The sequence below is a fragment of the Petaurus breviceps genome, unplaced genomic scaffold (genome assembly GCF_028583685.1).
Source record: "Petaurus breviceps papuanus isolate PSGF00001 unplaced genomic scaffold, PetGlider_PUasm1.0 688, whole genome shotgun sequence".
NCBI classification, from domain to species: domain Eukaryota; kingdom Metazoa; phylum Chordata; class Mammalia; order Diprotodontia; family Petauridae; genus Petaurus; species Petaurus breviceps.
In genome coordinates this window covers 26,425,924-26,449,554 of record NW_027186457.1, presented here as the reverse complement: position 1 = coordinate 26,449,554, position 23,631 = coordinate 26,425,924, and the positions used below count along the sequence as shown (strand labels likewise).

Sequence of the window (23,631 nt, the reverse complement as noted above, 5' to 3'; positions counted from 1 at the left end):
ACATCTGAGCAGGCTTCTGAACATACAACCACTCAGAATGTGCATGAGGGAATCACGAGATCCTTCTCAAAAGTGTGCCCCCAAAGCAAAATACCACCTGAGAGTATGTATATACACACTTCTCAGAATCAGAAGGCATCACAACCCTCCTGACTCAGGGCCAAATTAGAACTTAGCAAAAGGTGGAAACCCCCCCTAAGCAAGCTTCCCTTACTGCACTCCACATGAGGCAGGGAAGACCTTATATCCCACTAAACTTACAGCCTACTCGTGCATTCGTGCACCGACATCTAAAGGTACAGCTTTTGTTGCTGGCTCTTGTCCTGAATTTTATCTGCTGTGAATTTCCAGGCACCCCTATTGTTACTCTTCTACCTTCACTAGCCATAGTACACGGGGCAGTTTTACCCCCAGCTACAGCTCCCTTTAAATTTGTAAGATTTATAAGGCACACTCATTGCTGTGCACTTCATTCCTGTATCCCAGTACTGAACACCATCTTCTAAACCAGTTATTCACTTCCCAAATCTTCCTCTTCTGAAGCATTTGCCTTCAATTGGCTGTAAGGATGACAATACCACCTGTGTCCCTGAAGCCTTCAGTTTTTTGCCCAAGACTTCATAATCACAAGCATTTCATGTGCTTTGTCAATGTCTTCTGGCAACATCATCCATGCCTCCATGAATCACCAGCAGTAAGTACTTACTAGTCATCCAGTTTGACAAGCCTGTGAAGGTTCATTGTCCAAATACCGGATGGACGCTACAAGAAGAAAGAAGACCCCTCTACCGTTCTCTGCATGACGAAGGGCTGCCTTGGTGCACTTCCCCAGAGTGCCCATGTCTTCTCCCACCCGCCTGTATGATCCCCCCACTGCAGCCCCTGAAGATCCATCTCGCCTTTGCTGGAGCAGAAGCTGCTACTTCCTCCTGGCAGGGGCAGGGAGCAACTCCCTCCCCTTCTGGAAGAGTTTCCTCCCTACTTCTCATCTCCAAATGTTCTTCTGCCCATTGTACCTTGTGGGACCTTTTCCTGACCCAGAGCAGGATTCCCCTTGGCCTCTTTAGATCTCGTCTCTCCTGTGTCTTCATAGGGAAGTCCTTTCACTTTTTAAAGGAACATTGGGGTTTCCCTGATAACCTGGAGAGAGGGAAGGTACTTCTTCAACTCCTCTGCCTTCTCATCTTGGAGGGAGACCAGCATGGGCTTTGAGAAGAGACAATAATCAATTGGCCATGCACAAACATAAACATCTTCATCCTACAAAATTCTCCTTGTTTTCAATGCTTCATTGTTCTTTTAAAGTAAATAAAATAAATTAAAAACCAAGCTTTGGCAGTTTTATTAAAAAACGCTTCTGTAAAATTTTCTCTTCCCTGGTCTGTTGGCATGTCTCCAGGCCAGCGGTCTCACGCAGGTCACTGACCCATGCCTTACGCACATATTCTACGGTACTTTTCATGTGGTGTGTCCAGTTCAGTGCTGCTGCCCCTGAGGGCCAGTTTGGTCCAACGTGGCATAAGATCCTATTCCCGATTCCCTTAAGCCAGGAGGTCAATTTGTCTTTCTTTTTATCATCTCATCACTTTAAGGGTCTCTTTGTAACCCAATTTATATTTTCTACTTTTCCTTACTAGCTGGACCCTAGAGTTGATGTGTTTTACTCCAGCAACATTTTTATCTCTTGGCGTGGCAGGCCTCTTCACCAGAAAGTTGCCACCCACCTAATCAGGGAGCAATCAAAGCATCTGTTGCTCTTTGTAAGGGCTCCCCTGTAGAACTGCTGTAATATGTGACGTGGGGGCATCTCCAGCTCCAGGGCCACCACTCCCCATCTTCAGCAGTCTCTTCTTACTGTGTCAGCACCTTCACTGCCACCCACACCTTCTTAATAGCCATGATCTGAACTGGCCTGCTTTCACTCAAACCCTTCCAGTAGATGTGAGCCCCTTGAGGGTGAGGACTGCTTCGTCTTTGCCTTCATACACCAGAATCTAGCACGGCACTTAGCACAAAGTCCAGCCTTTATGAATTCACTGAATTGAACTAAACTGACCAAAATAACTGAATCCATCTAAAAGGTAATTTAAAAAACAATTTTTTTGCAGTTTGAAGAAAATGAGTCAAATACAAAAGAGATTAATGAAAATCAAAGACTAAGCAAGCGACTTACCAAAGCACAAAAATCAATGTCTTTATCTCTCTTTTGCATCTGCTCTATTGTACCTTCCCACTGTTTGATGAGTTCTTGTCTTTCCCTGTGAACCCTTCGAAAATCTTGCGCTGCTTTATCCAGCTCAATCTGTAAAATATTAGGACAAAAACATGTTCCTGAGTTTTAGGTCTCTTTACAAACAGTATACTCAAGTCAACAAGCATTTATCGAGTGATAACTGTGTGCCAGGAATTGGGCTAAAGAGAAAGGCAAAGATGGGCCCCACCCTCAAGAAGAGGAAGAGGAGGAGGAGAGGGAGGAAGAGGAGGAAGGGGAGGAGGAAGAGGAGAAGGAGGAGGAGGGAAAGGAGAAGCAGCAGCTGCTAGCTGGATTTATCAAGCACTTTAAAGTTTTCATAGTTTCCAAAGCACTTTACCAATATTCTCTCATCCGATGCTCACAGTCGCCTTGGGGGCTAGGAGCTCTTACAAGGTATGCACTCTAATGGAGGAGCCAACCCACAAGGTGGAAGGCGCCTGGAGCCGTACTGACCTGAGCAGACATGGTCTCAGTGAGCTCGGAGTCCAGTGTCTTTCGTTTCTCATTGCAGTCTATTGTCAGCCTCTCGATCTGTAGAATCAGAGCCTGTACACAAAGAGTGATGGTAAGTCATTCACTGCCTAAAAGCTGTCAGATTCTGGGTTCCACGAACTATCGTCTGTGACATATGTTTACAATACAGAAAACTCGAAGACAGATGGATATTCTCACCCTAAATGGACTTTCTCTAAATGACTAAACTAATGATCAGTCTGACTGTACACAGAATGGCGACTTAAGGAAATGATTTCTGCATCATTGATCATTAATTTTTTCTCTGTTAAAACCCATTTAGTTTTTAGTTGTGTTATTTTCTCACTCATCATGAACTGGATCTTCTTATCCTTTTCTCAAGAAAAAGCATTCATGATCTATAGGTGGGCGTTTTCTCTGGTCTCCCATATTTCTTATTCAGGAATCAGGTTTTCTTCCATATTTTCCACCATCTTCCCTATGTCCACCTTTGCACTGAAGTCCCCAAGTAGCAGAGTATATACTGTCTTAATCTGTATGGACTTATCAAATTAATCATAGAATTTCTCTACCTCCTAATATTGTGCAACAGTCATTCCCAGAAACCCAGAATTTCTGGGTAGAAGGGACCTCAGCAACCACCTAGTTCAATCTAAACTCAAAAAAAAAAAAAAGAATCTCATATTGAGGGCAGCTAGGTGGCACAGAAGATAGAATGCCAGGCCTAGAGTTAGGAAGAGTCATCTTCCTGAGTTCAAACCTGGCCATAGACACTTACTAGCCGTGTGACCCTGGACAAGCCACTTATTATTATTTGCCTCAGTTTTCTCATCTGTAAAATGAGATGGAGAAGGAAATGGCAAACCCCTCCAGTATCTCTGCCTAGAAAACCCCAAATAGGGTCACAAATAGTCGGACACGAACGAAATGACTGAACAACAAACAACACATCCTGAGAAACCCAACAAGTAGTTATTCAGCCTTTGCTCCACGACCTCCAAAGAAGGGAACAGCCCATTCCATTCTCAGATAATTCTAATTGTTAGGAAGTTTTTCTAGACATTAAGACTAAAAATCATTGGGGTGGCTAAGTGGTTCAGTGAACAGAGCACAAGCCCTGGAGTCAGGAGGACCTGAGTTCAAATCCAACCTCAGACACTTACCACTTACTAGCCATGTGACCTCGGGCAAAGTCACTTAACCCCAATTGCCCTGCTTCCCTCCCTCCAAAAAGCCAAAAAAAAAAAAGACTATAAATAATCTCTTGGCAATTTCTATACACTGCTTGTAGCTCTGCCCTCAGGTGCCAAGGATAAAAGTCTAGACCTTCTTCCACATGATTGAGTGTCAAGTGTCTGAAAACAGCTATCATCCCCCTTCCCCCAAGTCTTATCTTTTCCTTGCTAAACAACCCCAGTTCCTTCAACTCTTATGTCATGAACTCAAGGTCCTCCTCCATCACAGCTACCTCCTTGGACACTCTCTGGCTTATCAATGTCCATTCTACAATGTGGTGCCAAATAATGAACACTATGCTTTGAATGTTGTCTGATCATGGCATGTTAACAGCAAGTCTATCACCTCTTTAATCTTGAAGTGATGCCTCTCCTCTCTTAAAGCAGCCTAAGATTGCATTAGCTTTACCCTAGAATTAGCATTAGCATTACCCTATTGACTCATACCAAACTTGAAATCCACTAAAGTCCCCATCTTTTTCAGACTAACTATTGTCTAATCACACCTCTCCTATCTTGTACTTGTGAACCCAATATCTGAAACCCAAGCATAGGGCATCTCATTCATCTTCATAGACTTGACCCCAAATTCTAATGTTCTAGAGTTTTTGGAACCTCACTCTGTCCCTCAGTGTGTAAGCTACCCTTCCTAGTGCTATGTTATCTGCCAGTTTGGTAAAGGATGCCACCAACACCCTTGTCCAAGCCACTGATCAAAGTGTTAAAAGGCCCAGGGTGCTTATGCCAGCACAGAAGCTGCACTGACTTTCATGATGGCCATATGGTGATTATTTTCCATAATCACTGCAATACAACATGACAAGTTATTTCATAAAATTATGTTTCTTGTTGCCTTTCTTCACATCATGAAACCAACCCCACCGACTTCTTCATTTGCTTCTAAGGACAGCTTTAGTGCCTTCCTCTCTCCCATCTGCAGCTTCCTTTCATCTTCTGTCTTCATTGCTAGCAAAAACTCCAAGGTTGATCCCATTCACTTACTCAGTCACTGGACAAGATTCTCACACTTAGGAGACCAACACCTAAATTAACGCTCATCGACAAGCTAAAAACCATGCTATACACTCTCAGTGTTCTCCGGCCCCTTTCCCACTTCCATCACTATCAAAGGAAGTGGCCAGAGTCACAGAGGCCATTTTGGATTTTTTCTTTTTTCATGGGTTCTTACGGCCAAAGAATTCAGCCCCAAATAGCCAACCTATGGGAAATGCGTTGCTCTGTACTTGGGTATGCAGGCTGGACCTTGGAAAACAAGCCTAGTCATGACAGTTAAATAATGGGAAGTATCCCCAGAAGGTTTTTTTGGTTGGTTCCACTACTGTGCCCTTGATTTCCAATGCTATTAACTTCCATTTTGGAGATTTAAAAAAAAATATATTATCATAGCAGCCTCTTTGAGAAATTTTCAATTAGCTCGGTTATACAATTAAGTTAACTTGGACATTACTACTTTGCTTAAAATTTTAAAATAGTAAAATTGGTCATCTCTGAAAAACTGGCAGAGCGGTGATTTCAAAACAGGGATGTTATATTTAAACTAACTGTAAACAAACATTGTTAACATCTGTAAATGTTTCAATACAAAACTTCCTGATTTCCTGAATATTTCGTATTGGCTTTATCTGATTAAATAGAATCTCATTTTCTACCTACTACTAGAGAGAAAACACTGGAACGGTACAAAAACAAGTCTGTAGACTTACCCTAATTTTGCTGTTGTCTTGCTGTGTGTACTTCTGTAGGGCAAACGCGTCACTGTCTTTATGAGCTGATTCTTCTAACCAAGCCTCCAGAGCTTGCTGATCCCAGTTCATCTGGCACCTCAAACACTCCAGTTTTTGAGAGGTTTTGAATATGATGTTCTAATTTCCAAAAAAGAAAAAGGAAACGTTAATTATACAAAGAAATTGAATGAAGAAGCTCTCCAAACATCTCTATTTAGCTGTATATGTGTATATGCATGTGTTTAAATATCTCTATTATTAGATATTTATATGGTTATTTCTACAGTTAACATATTTTGTTAGATATCCATAATTTATGATACATATGATGTATTATATATACATAAATACACAATATACATATATTACATATAGATTGCATGCACACATGTGTATATATACATGTATTTATATGTAAAACCTATAGATATGACTTATTATTTTGATGCTCCAAAATGCGATGTCACCATTATGGGTCACAGTCATCAGCCCTCCAGGCCACAGAAGATGGCCTTGGTGAATTTTGCCTGGTGGCCAGCTCCCAGTTAAGTTTCTCAGACTAATCGAGGCTGCTTGTCAGACCTGTAACCTATCCCCAGGCCCATATTCTTGGTCTCTGCTGCTAGAGAGGATCTACCAGGCCTCATCTTCTTGCTGACAATGCCTAGCATCATTCCCGAGCCACAATGGGTCACTGGTATAAGACAACAACCTGGGGGAATGAAGGTGTTGGTGGTTCCCAGACAAGTAGAGCATAAATAAGCTGCAAACTTTTGTCAGATACAGCATAATATAAGGAACTGAGCATCCACATGCAAAACACCAGGCCCCATAATAGGGAGGATAATATTAAAGATGACCCAGATGTCAAGCTCCATTATAAAGCAGCAGTCATCAACCCCATCTGTTACTGGTTAAAGAATACAGAGATAAATCAATGAAACAGACTAGACTAGCAAGCTTCAGAAGCAACAGAACTCAAAACCCAGTGTTTGAGAAGGGGGAAAACATAAATTACTTCGGGAAAAACTCTCAATTTGATTAGAAAAAAAAGAAACTTCTGAGAAAACTGGAATGTGATTTGGCAGAAATTAGGCTCAGACCAACCAGTTTTATCACATTCCACAATATATTCTAAATGGATGTTGTCTGCTATTGTTGTTCCATCATTTCAGCCGTATCAGACTCTCCATGACCCTGGTTTGGGGTTTTCTTGGTAAAGGCACTGGAGTGGTTTGCCATTTCCTTCTCCAATTCATTTTATAGATGAGAAAAACTGAGACAGAGTTAAGTGACTTGCCCAAGATCACACAGCTAGTAAGTGTCTGAGGCCAGACTGGAACTCAGGACGATGAGTCTTCCTGACTCCAAGCCCTGTGCTCTATACTACTGTGCCACCTCACTGGCTTATCTAAATGGCTACATGACCTTAACGTTAAAAATTACATCATAAAAAATCAGAGGAGACAAATCATATACCTTTCACAGCTAACTGTAGGAGATATATTCTTAACCAAATAAGACATAGACGCAATTACAAAAACCAGAAGATAACTTTGATTACACGAGACTAAGAAGCTCATATACCATAAAAATGAATGGAAAAGCATTTTCTATCAGATTTCTCTGATAAAGATGTGGTATCCAAGATATATAAACAGTTAATAAGTATATGTGACTAATAATCATTTCAAATGGTCAAAGGATATGAACAAACAGTTCTCAAAAAAAAAAGAACTACAAAGAATTCACAACCACATGAAAAAAGGTCCAAATCAATAATAAGAGAAACCTACATCAGAACCTCCTTGAGGTTTCACTTAAAAGGGCAGAAATGGCAACATTCCGTTTTCGAGGGGTTGTGAAAGGACAGGGACACTAATACCTTTTTGGTGAAAATATGTGAAAATGTGTGAAGTCGTATAACCATTTTGGAAAACAGTTTGAAATTATGAAAATCAAGTGACTAAAACGTCTATATCCTTTGAACACGAGACTCCACTGTGAGGAATCCAAAGCTTGTACCCCAAAGAAGCTATTGCTAAGGAAAAAGTCCCCAAATACTCCAAAATATTTATAGCATTACTTGTTTGTGATAGCTAAGAATTAGAAACAAAACATATGCCCCTCAATTGGGGAATAATAGACAAACAAATTTTGGTTCCTGAATGTAAGAGAATACTTCTTTTCCTTAAGAACTGATGTGTGTTTCCAGAGAAGCCTGGAAAGATTTATTTGAACTGATGCAGAGTGAAGTAAGCAGAGCCAAGAAAATAATATACACAATGACTGCAACAATGTAAATAGAAAGAACCACACACCAACAAATCAAAAGTAAATGTAACAAAATTATAAAGATCAAGCGGGACTGGAATGAAGAGCTATAAGAAGACACCCCCAACCCACCCCTTTGTAAAGGTGAGAGGTTCCCACACATTACAACACTGCAATATTTTAGGACTTTTTCCATGTACTGATCAGATGTGCTCATTTTTTTCTTCTCTAAAAATACTGTTTGTTAAAGGGGATAGCTTTCGGATAGGGAGAGGAAGAAACAGAAAAAATAAATGAAAACTTATTTTTTAGAAGTTCAACAGGAAGAAGGAGAGGAGGGAGAAGGAGGTAGGGAGAGAGAGAAAGTGGGAGGGGAGAAAGGAGAATGGAACGGAGAAAAGGAAGGAAAGAGAGAGGCAGAGATAGCAAAAATGAGAAAAAGGTTCCTGCCTCCCTGCATTCTATAATCTTCTATATGTATTTGTGTAAGTTTGGGAGAGCAGTTTTGTCATGTTTGCTGCCCACAAAAAAAAAAAACACAAACACAAAAAAACTAACACCTCTTCTCCTTCCACTGGGAAAATGAGTATGGTGCATTTTGTTTACAAAGATTGGGGAAAAGATCTTAACAGAAAATTATTAATAGCATAAAATATGAAGTAAGACAAGAGCACATACTTCCTTTTCAGCTTTCCTTTCTCTGATTACAGCCATTTCTTTTTCCAATCGGTGAATCTCATCACCCACTCGTCCCATTTCTCTCAAAGCAATAATCTTTAAGTGTTTTTCCGTGTTAATTTCATTTTTTCTGGCTCTGTAAAGAGACTGTGGAATAATGTTGACAGGAGAAAGAAAACATTCAATTTTAATACTAAATAAAATCATCTGTGATATACTCTCCCACAAGAATAACTGATAGACCTAAAAAAAAAAAATGCCTAAGTACTGCTAACTGCCTCAGACTCAGGGTCAAAAAGAGTTGGGTTCAAAAATCATTCACCTTCTCAGTAACCCATGAAACTCCCAAAGCTTCTAAGCCACAGGTGACAATCAGCACTGGACTAAGGAGATTCCTCAACACAAGTTTCCTACATCAAGGAAATCACAGGTCTAGACCAAAAACATGTCAAGGGGAAGCCCAAAAAATTAACTTTAAAAATCAGACTTTGAAATTCAAAAGTCATAGCTGACTGAGTTAAAATAAAATTTCCCTGCTCAGTATTTCCTCTAATCCAATTCTGGAAGATTTTCCACAAAACCAAGTTTAAAAGGGTTCTGACCATATGCAATCGCCTGGAGAAAGAGGACAAAGCCAAAGATGGCATGCATCTTCTTGAATTCTGGGTCCCAAGCCTACCCTTTAAATGTAGCAGCAGCTCAGACCTCTCTGGGCTCTCAGAGCTGTCCCCAAGGGCCCTGGACACCAAACCCAGCTTTTATGACATTGGTTTGGTAAAGGCTCTCGGGTTTCTTGATGATTCTTGCCTAAAACCTGTTTTCTTCCCTTTTGTCATTACCCTGATGTAGCTAGGAACTAGGCTAAGGAACACTCTTTCCTAGAGACATTCCCCACCACCACACTTAACCCATAAACCCTAGACTACTTCAGGAGACCTGGGTTCTGTTTCTACCAGACGGGGTATACTTGGGGTATGCTTCCTATACTTGGAAATGAAGGTCATGTAAAAAACAAATGATAAAGAGATTAAGTGACTTGCCCAGGGTCACCAGAGCCAGGAAATGTCTTGGGCAGGATTTGAACCCAGGACTTTTTAAACTCCAACCTATCACTGCTATTTGCTGTCATACTGCCTCCTTCCCTCCTGGATGGTTGATCTTATATTGAGAATGTTGTAATAACAAGCACAGAGAAAGAGAGAGAACTTGGGAGTGAGAGGAACTGGAGGCCTGGCTCTCCTGTGGCAGCACAAAACAGTGGAAAGCACCCTGGACTTGGAGCCTTACGGCCTGGGTTCAAATCTCCCCTGTGCTATTTATTGCCTGCAGAAGCTTGGGCAAATCACTGACCCAATCTGGACTTCAATTAGGGAGATGAGAAGTTTAGACCAGACAACCCTGAGAATCTCTTCCTGCTCCACACCAGTGATACAAGGGCCTATCAGTGCAGGCAGCTGGTCTGCCAGAGAGGAAAAGGATCATGGGAGTGACCCAGTAAGATCTTGTGAAAAATGGAGCTAAAGGTCCAGGCTGAAGCTAACAAACCCCTCTGGGCCATGGAGGCTTGGAGAGCGCCCTGCACCCTGCAGGTGGATGCAGGATAGCAGGTAGGGCTCAGCTTGCTGCTCCAACAGACCCCCTTCTTACCTGGCTGAACGTAAACTCCTGGTTGACATTTTTTAAATGACACTGCATGGCTCTGATCCTCTCCTCGTAGTCAGAAAGCTGCTCCTGCAGGGCCGCCCTCTCATTCTGCATCTTCAGCAGCTGTAAGCAAAGGCCACGATTAGCAGGAATCCTACCTGCTTTAGCGCCACAAGGACTAAAACCCAGGAGGTCCCAAAAGTGCTTGTCTACATATGCACCTGGACATCTGAAACCCACTCTTTTTAAATTATGAAGCAGAATTATGTGATTTTATGACACCTAGGGGGAATCAACAGAGCAGAATGCAGGCTGAAAATCGGATACATACACATAGGGGTCAGAGGGGTCAAAGTTACACTTTGCTAAAATGTATTTTTCTTACTGAATAAGTAAACTCTCAAGAGCTAAAAGGCAGTTATTGCCAAGTGAAACCCCACAAGGACTTTCACCAAGTAGAGTAAGTCTAAGGTCACCTGCAACCACAGAGCAAACCCAGCAAACTCCCATAACAACGGGGTGGTCATCGGAGTTTCCTGTCTAACCCCCGACTCTAGCTCAAACAAAGGTTATATCTGGGCTGTCATCACAACAACAGAAGACGTCAACCAGGCATCTACACGTGCTGATAACCTGCTTCTGAAACTATTTTGTGTATTTTTATAAGTCACTGGAAACAAGTATGCAGGAAAGTATTTGAGAAGGAAAGGAATTTTTGTCATTTGACTTAAAAAAAAGTTCTGAGAAGATGATTTGACTCTTCTCTAAATGCCCACTCAATTTTGGGGTGGGGGGCGTGGGGGACACTAAAAAAACTATTCTTCCCCATGTGACTAGAATGACCAAGCCTGATCCCAGCAGAGATGAGAAAAAGCACCTGCCTCAGTTTCTTACCGAGATGGCCAGCTGTGGGTCTGGAGCAAGCTGTGAAACTCGACTGATGTGTTGCTGAGTTTTAATAAACTGCTCTCCTTTTCCCTCGCCTCCCCCTCCCCACCATCTCTCCCTCTCCCTCTCCCTCTCCCTCTCCCTCTCTCTCTCCCCCTCTCTCTCCCCCTCTCTCTCTCTTTCCTTTAAAATCTCTGTTACACGGGATGGCTGAATGGGGAAGGCAGGGGAAAGGGATAAATTTGGGAATGAAAATTGTATAAAAACCTAAGATAGTTTAAAAATTGTGCATGCCCAGAGTTCTTTCAACTTTTCCTTTTCCTCCAGTTTCTAGATCCTTCTTCATTCTGGTTCCCTATACTGTCCCTGGACACACTAACATCCTTCTCAGGATTTGGGACCCATAATAGAACATAACATCAATTAACAAGCACTTAGGGTTGTTACATAATACCCCTATTATGTATTCCCCCCCCCCCCCCGAGGATGCAAAGGCAGAAATGAAACAGTTCCTGGAGATGTGTATCATAAGTATATAGATAACAAGAGCCAAAGAAGTCCCTAAATATGGGATGATTGGGGGTGCAGGAGTGGAGACAGGCCAGGCCCATGTAGAAGGTATAGAAGCTTGAGAGGAGCATTGAAGGAAGCCAGGAATTCTACTGACCACACGGGGGTATGACCAGCAGAGATCAGGGGCCATCATTCTACGGGAATCGATCCTCTCTTTGGAAGGAGAGCCAGTACACTACACACTTTAGACTCCTGAACATCCCCACAGCCCAGAAAGCATCCTTACATTTATGCAGACTAGGATGGGCAGTATCTTTGGCTACTTCAGCAGGGTCTGCTCACATTAAACAAACACATTTAAGCAAAACTAGACAATCATTTTCCCCATGAACGGCTCCCACATCAAGGCTCCCTCAATTCAATTTCCTGGCACTGATTTTCTTAACTCAAAAACAGAACTTTCCAGTTATTCACATTGAGTTAATTTTATTGCTTGAAAATAGATCTAATCATTAGGAGGCTTTCCCAGCATCCTAACACCAAATCCAAATTAGCCTACCTCCTGTTCTGCCCTCTGCTGGTACTGTTCCTAAAACTCCTCTATTTCCCAACCTTCTCCATAAAATTACCTTTTATTTATTTTTGTCTATGCTTACATAAGAACTACACACAGTGGTATCAAATAGATCTTGGTGGATGTATAGTGACTTAGAAAACCACAAATAATGTTAACTGTCAGCATTTAATCATTTTAATATTTAATTATTTTTATTTATTTTGTTAAACATTTCTCATTACATTTTAATCTGGTTTGGGGCCAAGATGTCATTGAGTGAGACACCAGTGAACTACAAAGAGACAGCTTGGGATGTGGGGGCTTCAAGCTAAGCCTGTGACTCTGACCTTGGAAAAGCCACTTCACCCTTCAATGCCCCTGGGAACAAGCAAGACTCCACATGGGGGAGAAAGTTCCAACTTGTCCTGGTAAAGGGAATTTCCTCACTATAATAAAATCCCAGGTCCAGCCCCATATCCCATGCACAAACACACCCCTGCTGTCACCAGGGAGAACGGAAACTCATGTGGAGCAGATACTGCTTAATTTTTATCTGTCCCCAGTGTACAAAGTGCTAACATTTATGTGACAATTTAAGGTTTTCAAAGCACTGGACATAGATTACCTCACTGGACTTGATCCTCACAACTTTATGACACTGGTGTTACTATCATCCCCACTTTACAGATGAGGAAACTGAGGCAAAGGGAGGTTAAGTGACTTTCCCAGGGGTCCCTCTGCCAGGAATGTCTGGGGCAGGTTCTAAATCCAAGGCTTCCTAAACCCAAGTCCATCACCACTCTCTGCTATGCTGAACTGATCCATTCCTAGTAAATAGCTAGTTTAATATTTAAAGGGCTGTAATAATCCACAGATAGATGAGGAAAGTAGACTTAGGGTGAGAGAAAAAGGCACAGGACAGAAGGGCAGGAATTCTGGGCACCTCTGCCACCCCAGGCTCCTGGCTCCTTCACTGATGGGGCTGGGCTGTCTCCCCTGCCCCCATCTCTAACCCTTTCTTTGGTCCTCTGCTCCCAGGACCAGGACTCAAGTCCCATAATTCCCAGTCTTGGGGGATCCCAAGAATCACCCCCTTCCCAAAACCCGGGTCCCAGAACCTCCCAAACCTAGACCCCCAACCTCACCCCCTGACCCTAACCCTCTGATAACTATTCCAGATTTCAGACCTTGACGTCATGTCTCCCAATCTCTGCACTCTGACCCTCCAGTTCCCTGACCTTCCCACCTCGACTCCCCAGACCACCGACCTCAGGACCCGGCCCTCTGATCTCCGTTCCAGATCTCAGACCTTGACCCCGGGACCCCCTGATCCTGACCCCCAGAACTCAAGACCTGAGACGCTGGATCCCATACCCCCAACCTCAGCACCTTCAACCCAAGACTCCTGCCACCTGACCCTTGGCCCCAGGACTCCCAAGTCCAGCCTCGGCCCCGAACCCGAACCCTGGCCCTGGCACCTCTGACCTCCGACGCCGTCCCCTTGACCCAGCCTGACCTCTGCCCTCTGACCCCCGGTGCCAGGACCCCGGCCCCCGCCACAGTTCCCAGACCCCCGACACCGACCCTCAATCCTCTGACGCTGACCCCCGACACCGGACATCTTGACCCGGGCCCGCTTCCGTCTGCCCTCCGACCCTCGTCCGAAACCCCCGGCCCAGAGCCCGCTCACCGTGGCCTCCAACTCCTTGTTGTGTTCATCAGCCACGGGGATGGCGAAGCCATCCTCCCAGTGCAGCTCGGCCAGGAAGTCGTTGCTCATGCTGGCGGCGGCTGCGGCAACGGCGCCGAGACCCCGAACGAGCGGATTCAACTCCCCGAAATCCGAGCCGGCTCCCAGCAGGCCGCCAGCCGCCCTAGCAACTGCTCGGCGCCCTTGGTTACCAAACAGGAAGTACCTCAAGCTGGGGCGGGACTTCCGTCACGGTGGGGTTGGGAGCCTCGAGCCTGATTGGCCGAGCCGCTTACTGGCTCTGCCTCCGACGCAGAGGTGTCCTGCCCGTTTGAGTCCCCAAGGGCCCCAAACATTGAAGGGCGGGGAAGCGAGGAGCGGAGACGGGAGCCCTGATTGGTCCTTCAGGGAAGCACGTGCGGCGTGGTCCACCAATGGCTGACCTTATTAAGTGGCCCGACCCTATTTTTAGAAACTGCGTGCATATTGCCCTGGGGGCGGGAGCTGTCTCTCGGTGTCTGCACACGGGAGCCCAGATTCGTGTGGGCGTTTTTGTCAGCTGGTCCTCTCTTCCAACCCTTCTACCCGGCTCAGGACTGGCCCCTTCAGCCCAAACTGCCCCTTGTGAAGTGACGAGGGTCTCCTGGTCGCCCAACCTCAGCCCTCCTCCTTGACCAGGCCACTGGCGCTTGTCAGAGAGCTCCTCACAACGCAGCCCCTTCCCAGCTATCCGATCTTCTTACGCCCCTCCCCACAGACTAGGGCTCTGCCAAGGGGGTCTCAGTGCAACTGCTCATACATACAACTGCATCTCCTGTCTCCGCACCTTTGCCTGGGCTGTGCCCGCCCCCAGCCCATGCCACATTCTGCAGGAGGCTTCTATTGCTCCACTACTTCCCCAAAGTTATTTGGTGCCTGCTGTGGATGCTTGTTGTATGTACCTCTATGTTAATGCCCCAGCCATTAAAGTGTAAGCTCCTTGAAGGCAGGAACTTTTGTTTTTATCTTTGTATCAGTACTGTCTGGCGCATAGCAAGTATTTATTAAATTCTTATTGATTGATTTATTGTGCATGCACTGATTGATTTGCATGTTATATGTATATGTGTGTACATACACGTTTGTGGGTACAGATCTGCATCAGTCTATAATTATGAACTCCCTACCTTCTGTGTACGATTGGTATGCATAACCAAGGTATACACCATAAGCAGGTACTGTGTAAGTGTACACATACCCGTATGTCTTGTGTTGAACTTGAATATTTTGTAAGCATGTGTGTGACTCTGGGTTTCATGCTTTTGTATTTGCATGTGTACATATACCTGTGTTTTGTACATTTATAACAGTGTATATAACCAAACGAGAAATAGAGGCAATCACGAAAGATAAAATAAAATCATTTTAATAAAATTAAATTGAAAGCTTTTGTAGTAACAAAACTAAGAAAACTAGGATAAGAAGAGGAAGTTGTATTTGGAGAAAAAAAATATATATATATATATATTTGTATCAGATAGTATATCTGATGATGGTCTTATTTAAAAGATATGTAGAGAATTAACACAAATACGTAAGACCACATTCTTCTAAAGAATAAGTGTTGGGGCAGCTAGGTGGTGCAGTGAATAGAGCACCAGCCCTGAAGTCAGGAGGTCCTGAGTTCAAATCGGGCCTCAGACACTTAGCACAAAAACTAGCCGAGTGACCTTGGGCAAGTTACTTAACCCCAACTGCCCTCCAAAAAGCAAAAAAAAAAAAAAAAAAAAAAAGAATAAATGTTAAGTGCAGGGGTGAGGAACCTTCAGCCTTGAGGCCACATGTGACCCTCTAAGTCTTCAAGTGTTTCCCACCCCTGGTTTCCTGTATATGAACTTTCTCTTGTTTTTGAGTCATGTCCAACTCTTCATGACCCCATTTGGGATTTTCCTGACAAAGATACTGGACTGGTTTGCCATTTCCTTCTCCAGCTCATTTTGCAGATGAAAAAATTGAGGCAAACAGGGTTAAGTGACTTGCCCAGGGTCACACAGCTACTAAGTATCTGAGCCCAAATTTGAACTCAGAAAGATGAGTCTTCCTGATTCTAGGCCCTATCCACTATACCATCTAGCTGCCCTGTATATGAATTAATAGTTCTTTAAAAAAAAAAAAAAAGAAAGGAAGGAAGGAAAGGGAGAGGCAGAGGGGAGGGGGGGGAGGAGAGAGAGAGAGACAGAGAGAATTGCAAACTCTTGATTTAAATTGTTCCAAATGCAACTCAAAACACCCTGCGGTTTTGTCTCAAGCAGAAAATTAGCAAAGATTGGAGGAGAATGCCAACAGCTTGAGCATACTAATACAATGTTGGCAGGTCTGTACATTTGTCTAACCATTATGAAAAGTAATTTAGATTTTTTTTTAAACTAAAATGACCATATCCTCTGCCATAGCAAAGATCTCACTGCTAGGCATTTATCTCAAGAAAGTCAAAGACAGAAAGAAATGTCCACCAAAATATTGAAAGCAGCATTTTTTTTTGTGGTAATAAAGAACTAACTAGAAAAACATAGATGCTCACCAACTGGGAAAGAGACCAACCAATCATGGTGCAAGACTTAGGGAATTCTATAACACAAGAAGAAAGGATAAATAAGAAGAATTCAGAGTGGGAAGATCTGCACCAATGCCAAGTGAAGTGAGAAGCAGGAAAACTAATGACAAGAATGACTGCAAAAATAAAAATAAAGAGAATAACAAAACCAAAATCTTTAATGCTATGGAATTAAAATGAACAAGCTTGGCCCTGTAGAAAAAGTGAGAAAATACACTTCCTTTTCTTCTTTGAACAAGCGAGGAGCTATGGGTGTGGAATATTACATATGCTGACAGGCAGATGGGATTCATGCACTGGTTGGTTTTGCTGAACTGCGTTTTTTCTCTTCCTCTTTAAATCTTTGTTACAAGAGATAACTCCTGGTATAGAGGAGGGAGAAGAGATGGATTGGGAAATGAAGGTGATATAGAAAAAAAAAGGTCTCAATAAAACAAAAAGATTATAAATGAGAGAAGAGAATACGCCAGGAATAGGAAACTATGTCAACAAAATGTGTGGAGGAGGCAAAATGGAAAGTGAGGGATGTGGGGAGCAGCTAGGCAAGGCAGTGGGAGGAATGCCAGGTTTGGAGACTTAGAGGAAGGAAGACCTGGGATCCCATCTTGCCTGAGATAAAAGTACTAGCTTGTGACTTTGGGGCAAGTCAACCTCTCTCAGCCTCAGTTTCCCCATCTGTAAAATGGGAAGGTTGGACTCCATTGCCTCTAAGAATTCTTTCAACTCCATATCTATAATTCCACAAGTGGTCTCTTGACTGTAGTTTTGGAGATGAAGATCAAAATAAGACACAGATGAAAAAATAAAGTGGCATCAGGTTGTCTACAGAAGGAATGACAAAATAAAGAGTTTAAAATTTAATCAGGAGGCATCAGAGTTATTTTTTTATTCTTTTGCTTTTTGGAGGGCAGTTGGGGTTAAGTGACTTGCCCAAGGTCACAAGGCTGGTTGTTGTGTTAAGTGTGTGAGACCAGATTTGAACTCAGGTCTTCCTGACTCAAGGGCCAGTGCTCTATTCACTGCACCACCTAGCCACCCCAGGCATCAGAGTTCTGTTCCATCCCCCACCATGCCATGTCATAGGATTAGAGACTTAGAGTGAAAATGGACCATAGAGATAAAGACCATAGAAAACTGAGACCCAGAGACACTTAAGTGAATTGTTCGAGGTGAGAGTCTGAGATCCAGGAATCACCTTGAGGGCTGAATCTGTTTCATTCCTGTGTTTTTATCCCTAGCTTCCAACAGAGTGTGTAGTATCTAATAGGTGGTTGATAAATGTTTATTGAATTGTACAAAGAGTTTTGAGCAGAATAGTGATGGGTCCAAACTTATGTACAAGGTCAGGTTGGAAGGAGGAGAGAAAAGTGAGACCTATTGGGAAGATGTTGTAATAATCCAGAGAATGGTAATGAGCACCTCTTTTAGGATGATGAGAGAGAGAAAGGACAGTACAGATACAATATTCCAAAAGGCAAAAGAGATAGGCTTACAACCCAGAATAATTTACCTTGCAAAGCTGAGTGTATAAGGGGAAATAATGGACCTTTAATGGAACAGAACGCTTTCAACTATTTCCGATGAAAAGACCAGAGCTAAATGGACACTTCAAAATGAAAACACAATAATCAAGAGGAACCCAGAAAAGCAAATTTATTTGAGCAACAGGAAGGAGCTTATGATGATATGATGCTAATACTTTAATAGTGGGGAAAGAAACCAATGTCCCTTCAGAACCTTAACCCCTTTAAAAGGTATTGAGGTAGCAAAGGAAGAAAAATAGAGGTTCTAAGTGGGGCAGATTGGTTCTTCTTTTCCTAGGGTCTGAAGAAGGTTAAAGGGAAAGGAAGGTAAAAGGAATACATGGGTGTAGAAATGAGGAAGAAGGGGGTGGATCTTGCTATTTCTCATAATTAGGTGCAATAGGAAGAATATATGTAATGGAGAAAGAAATGGGTTGAGTGGACGTTAGAGGAAATCCATCTTTCTGAAATGAGCAAAGAAGAGTTAAATACAGACACACACACACACACACACACACACACAGTTTGGTGTAGAAATGCCTCAAACTCAACAACAAAACCAGCTGGTGATAGGCAGGATGGGGGCAAGGGGGAGGATAATACAGGAGAGGGAACAGCACAACAAAACAAACATCCTTTGTTTTAGGAAGGTGAAGGGAGAGGTGGGAAAGAGAGGGGAAAAACTAGAATTTAAGAGGGTGTCATATATTGCCTCAGACATTTCGGGAATGAGTGCTCACACTATGGTATAAGAATGTAATGGAATATTATTGTGCTGTAAGAAGTTAAAACAGAACTAAAACAAGGATAGTAACATTATAAAGAAAAACAACAAATAACATTGTAAAGAAAGACCAAGGAACTCTGACCAATGCAATGGTCAACCTCATCTCTAAAGGACGTAGGATGAGACATGTTCTCTACCTCCTGATAGAGAGGTGAAGCACTTAGTGTGGGAAAAGAGACACATTTCTCAACATGGATATAGTGTGGATTGATTTTGTTTAACTATGTTTATTTACTACAAGGTTGAAGGGAAACTGGTTTTTAAAATACACAAAAGGGAACAGAAAGAAGTTCAGAGGGAAGCACAGACTAGCAGGCTAGTTTTTATTATTATTATTTATTTATTTTTAGTTTTCAATATTCACTTTTATAAGATTTTGAGTTCTAAATTTTCCCTCTCTCCTCTCCCCTCTCCCCAGGATGACAAACAATCTGATATAGGCTATACATATGCAGTCATATTAAACATATTTCCACATTAGTCATGTTGTGAAAGAAGAATCAGAACAAAAGGGAAAACCTATAAGAAATAAAAAGAGAGAAAATAATATGCTTCAATCTGCATTCAGACTCCCTAGTTCTTTCTCTGGATGTGGATAGCTTTTTTCATCATGAGTCTTGGATTTAAAGAGCTAAGTCTATCCAAGCTGTCCACATAATGTTCCTGTGTACAATGTTCTCCTGGTTCTGCTCACTTCACTCAGCATCAGTTCATGTAAATCTTTCCATGTTTTTCTGAAATCTGCCTACTCATCATTTCCTTTTTTTTTTAAAGCAATTGGGGTTAAGTAACTTGCTCAAGGTTACACAGCCAGTTATTTTTTTGTGTGTGGGTGCCGAGTATCTGAGGCCGGAACCAATCCCAGGTTTCCCGACACTGGGGCCGGCACTCTTACTCACTGCACCACCTGGCCGCCCCTTCTACTCATCATGTCTTATGGAACAATAGTATTCCATTACAAACAAATACCACAACTTGTTCAGCCATTCTTCAATTGATGGGCATCCCCTCAATTTCCAATTCTTTGCCACCACAAAAAGAGCTGCTATAAATATTTTTGCACATGTAGGTCCTTTTCCCTTTTTTATGATCTCTTTGGGATACAGACCCAGTAGTGGTATTGCTGGATCAAAGGATATGCACAGTTTTATAGCCCTTTAGGCATAGCTCCAAATTGCTCTCCAAAATGGCTGAATCAGTTCACAACTCCACCAACAATGCATTAGTGTTCCAATTTTCCCACCTCTTCTCCAACATTTATTATTTTTCTGTTTTATCATGTTAGCTAATTTGGTAGGTGTTATGGGGTACCTCAGAGTTATTTTAATTTGCATTTCTCTAAACAATAGTGTTTTGAGAGCATTTTTTCATATGACTATAGATTGCTTTAATTTATTTATCTGAAAACTATTCATATCCTTTGACCATATATCAATTGGGGAATGACTTATATTCTTATAAATTTGACTTAATTCTCTATATAGTTTAGACATGAGGCCTTTGTCAGACACTGGCTATAAGAATTGTTTCCCAGCTTTCCAAGCAGGATGGTTTTGAAAGTAATGTGGAATTTTTGGAAATTTTTTCTAAAAGTAAGTGATATGAGAGGAAAATTCAGTTTTATATACTACAATCTTCTTTTTATGTTATGCTGCATATATAGAAATGTTGCTTTTTTGATGTTTAAGTTCAGAATAAAAAATAAAATAAAAATTTTAAAAATGAATGACACCCACCCCACCCCCACCCCCCATACAGAAGGAGGAGGAGGAAATTAGAGATTTGAGAAGGTAGAAGTAAGGAAGGGAGCACTCGAGACATAGATAACCAGCTTGGAAAGATATGGAAACAGGAGATGAAATGTCACGTATGGAGCCCTAAAGAGGAAGAAAAAACCTTCAAGTCCCTATCTAAGATTTATTAGAATTGTGCCCCAGCTGTGTGATCTCAGATGCAGCTGGATTCCTTCAGGTCTAATTTCTAGAAATAGTGTCAAAACTTTCCCTGTGATCATCAGGCACCAAGTCACAAATAACTATGGCAGACATGACCCGTTCACTCTCTTCCTCCCAAGCCAATGGGCTGTTAGGAAGTAGACTTAACTTTAGCCAGCCCAGCTGTCACTGAGGCTGAAATTGAGGCACAGAAAAGTGTCACGGAAATTACTCGCTGAACTCTAAATAAAGCAATGCATGATTAGAGTCATAGAGTCGTTGATCATTAGGCCTGGAAGGGAACTATAATAAACACAGATGCTGATGGCTTCATGCCTCACTGGGGGAAACCCATTTCTCCCTGAAACCGTCTACGTACTCTTTGGAGTACATACAGGTTGGACAGACCCTGCAAAATGGACAATCAATCTAACTGACCAAGAGAAGGAGTTTGGAGTAGATTACTTTAGGGAAAGACTGCAGTGCTTTTAATGGCCCTGAGTCAACTCAATTCTACTCAATCCAACAAGCATTTTTAAGTACCAGTGCTCCAGGGATTATACAGGACATAGACAAAACCAAGACAATCTCTGTCCTCAAAGAGTTTCCATTCTGCTGGGAGCCTATTGTAATAGTCAAGGTGAATGGTGATAAGGGCCCAAACTAAGGCTGACAAAAAGTGGACCCATTCAAGCAATGGTGTGGAGGCAGAATCAACAATACAACAATTGATCAAATAATCAACTCACAAATTTAGGACAGGAAAAATTGTGCCGAGCTCACTGTTTACCTGAACACTCAGAGGTATTAGCTGAGTGCAACTTCAGTGAACTAACATTATAACATAGTTGCCTGAAAAAAAAATCTCACCTCAGGCTGCATTAAAAGAAGTATGTGTCCAAAAGGAAGGCCCAGTCCCACTGTATATTCATCCCAGTTCATACTGTATGTGGAGTGTTGTGTTTGGTATGGGGCATCACATTGTAAGGGTAACAAATGGAAGATTATCCAGGAGGGAAATTATGATAAGAGGCTCAAAATTGTTATTGAGAGGAATTTGAAAAAGAATTGGTGACATTAAGCATAAAGGAGACCAGAGCTGTGGGGATAGGAAGAGTGGGAGGGGAAGAGAGCCAAGACCTCTGTGTTCATTTATTTAGGGCTATCACAGGGAGAAAGATTCCTCCAGCATCACTCCAGAGGGCAAAACTCTAACTCATGGGTGGAAGGGAAATTGATGAGTGGAAATTATATTGAGTCTTAAGCTTACAAAGACGAAGGAAATAGAATTCAAACTCGGGTCTGATGACTCCAAATCTAATGTTTTCCCCACCATATAATGGCATCCTGACCCTACCAATGGAGTAGCTATCATTTGGGGAAGATGTTTAGAGATTATCTAACTTTCAAATGTTTCTATGTTTCACCAAAATCATGCATCATGTTGGTTAGAGGTTTGAGATTCTGGGGATTAGAGCTAGGATCTGTGGATATTTGTTCTCATCTGGATTTATAAAAGATTTTTCACATTGATTTCTTTCTCCTTCTGTGAGTCCACAGCCTTCTGAGACTTAACAAGCTCTCCACAGATTATAGATCCTGGCTGAACTCCCTTCAAACCTCTGACAACATAGTGAAATATGGAAACATGTGACAATTAGACAGCCTCTCTGAATGCCTTCCCCAAGTGACAGCTACTCCCTTGTCAAGGCGATGAAACTATAACACAGTGGAAAAAAATAACCTCGATTTGTAGTCAGCAGGTCTGGGTACAAAGTTCATCTCCTTTGTTTCAGTAACACTGGCTCTTTCACAAAGAGTGTCTTACTTCTACCTATGGGACCAAATAGAAATGAAGGAATATGGGTAAATGGTCATGTCAACACCCAGAAAAGATGTCCTTCTATGGAAGCAACACCCACAATTCACATAAAGACCTCCTTGTCTTTATATCTAGGAGATATATGCCATGCTGCTGCTGCTGCTCTCAAGTCAGGAAGACTTCTGCTCAAGTCTTCGGACACCTGTAGGCTATGTAAAACTAAGCGAGTCACTTAACTTACTGCCTAAGACATGGTACCTTGATATCTCCTTCTCCCCAACACAAAAGTAATTCATTCAATTGATGCTGATGCTGCCTAATGGGAAAACCAATGGATTGAGTAAGCTCTAATTTTTTAAAAAGAAAGCTCAGCTTTGGAGATAATCAGGTTTAAAAGAAAGCTGAGAATCTTCTGGGAGAAAATCCTAGACCTCTGCATATCAGCCAAGGAGCATGCTTGCCCGGCTGTAAAATATCCTTCACATCCTACAGGATGAACTGGACCATTTAGAATAACAGGCTCCAGTGGCTCCTCGCTCTTGCCCATGAAGACGGAGCCTGTCCAGATGCACGCATGATCCAGCAGATGGCGCTGTGTGTCTATCTAGATCAAGCATCACAAATGGGAGCTCTCCAGCAGAATCTTCATCAAGGTCTCCTATTATAATGAAGATCATTATTCCCATCTTCCAAGCCAGATCTCAGGATGAGGCATTAGAGACACACTTGAGGAGAAAACACCCAGAAATAATTGTGGAGTAAATAAGAACATAACAACCTATTGACGATAATGTTTCCCGGCTCATTCTGGCTCTCCAATGACTGAGTCTCCTGGTTGCACAGACCCCGGAGTTAGATCTATTACCAATCCACAGATGCAAAATTACAGTTGCGTTTGTTTTTCTAAAGCCTGTTAGTTGCTATTGTTGTGGAGCAGCGAAATAATGACAATAATTAACAATAAGAGCGTGAATTTAGAATTCTCCTGAGTTTGATCAACATTTAAGTGATTCATGCACTT

At 42.3% G+C, this 23,631-nt stretch overlaps 1 protein-coding gene across 2 annotated transcripts in view; it reads right to left on the bottom strand.

The window, feature by feature from the left end:
• Positions 1 to 23,631, bottom strand: part of CCDC39 (coiled-coil domain 39 molecular ruler complex subunit) — a 210,544-nt gene that overhangs the window by 42,288 nt on the left and 144,625 nt on the right. The window contains exons 1-6 of one of the 2 annotated variants that reach the window (XM_069104806.1): positions 13,952 to 14,175; positions 10,308 to 10,427; positions 8,661 to 8,807; positions 5,688 to 5,846; positions 2,708 to 2,800; positions 2,174 to 2,302 (exon numbers count right to left, since the gene is read on the bottom strand). In XM_069104806.1, coding sequence (XP_068960907.1) covers positions 2,174 to 2,302; positions 2,708 to 2,800; positions 5,688 to 5,846; positions 8,661 to 8,807; positions 10,308 to 10,427; positions 13,952 to 14,041 — 738 coding nt within the window. In that variant the 5' untranslated portion in view covers positions 14,042 to 14,175. Of the gene's footprint in view, positions 1 to 2,173; positions 2,303 to 2,707; positions 2,801 to 5,687; positions 5,847 to 8,660; positions 8,808 to 10,307; positions 10,428 to 13,951; positions 14,176 to 23,631 lie in introns of those variants that run through there. The other variant, XM_069104807.1, reaches the window with a different exon arrangement.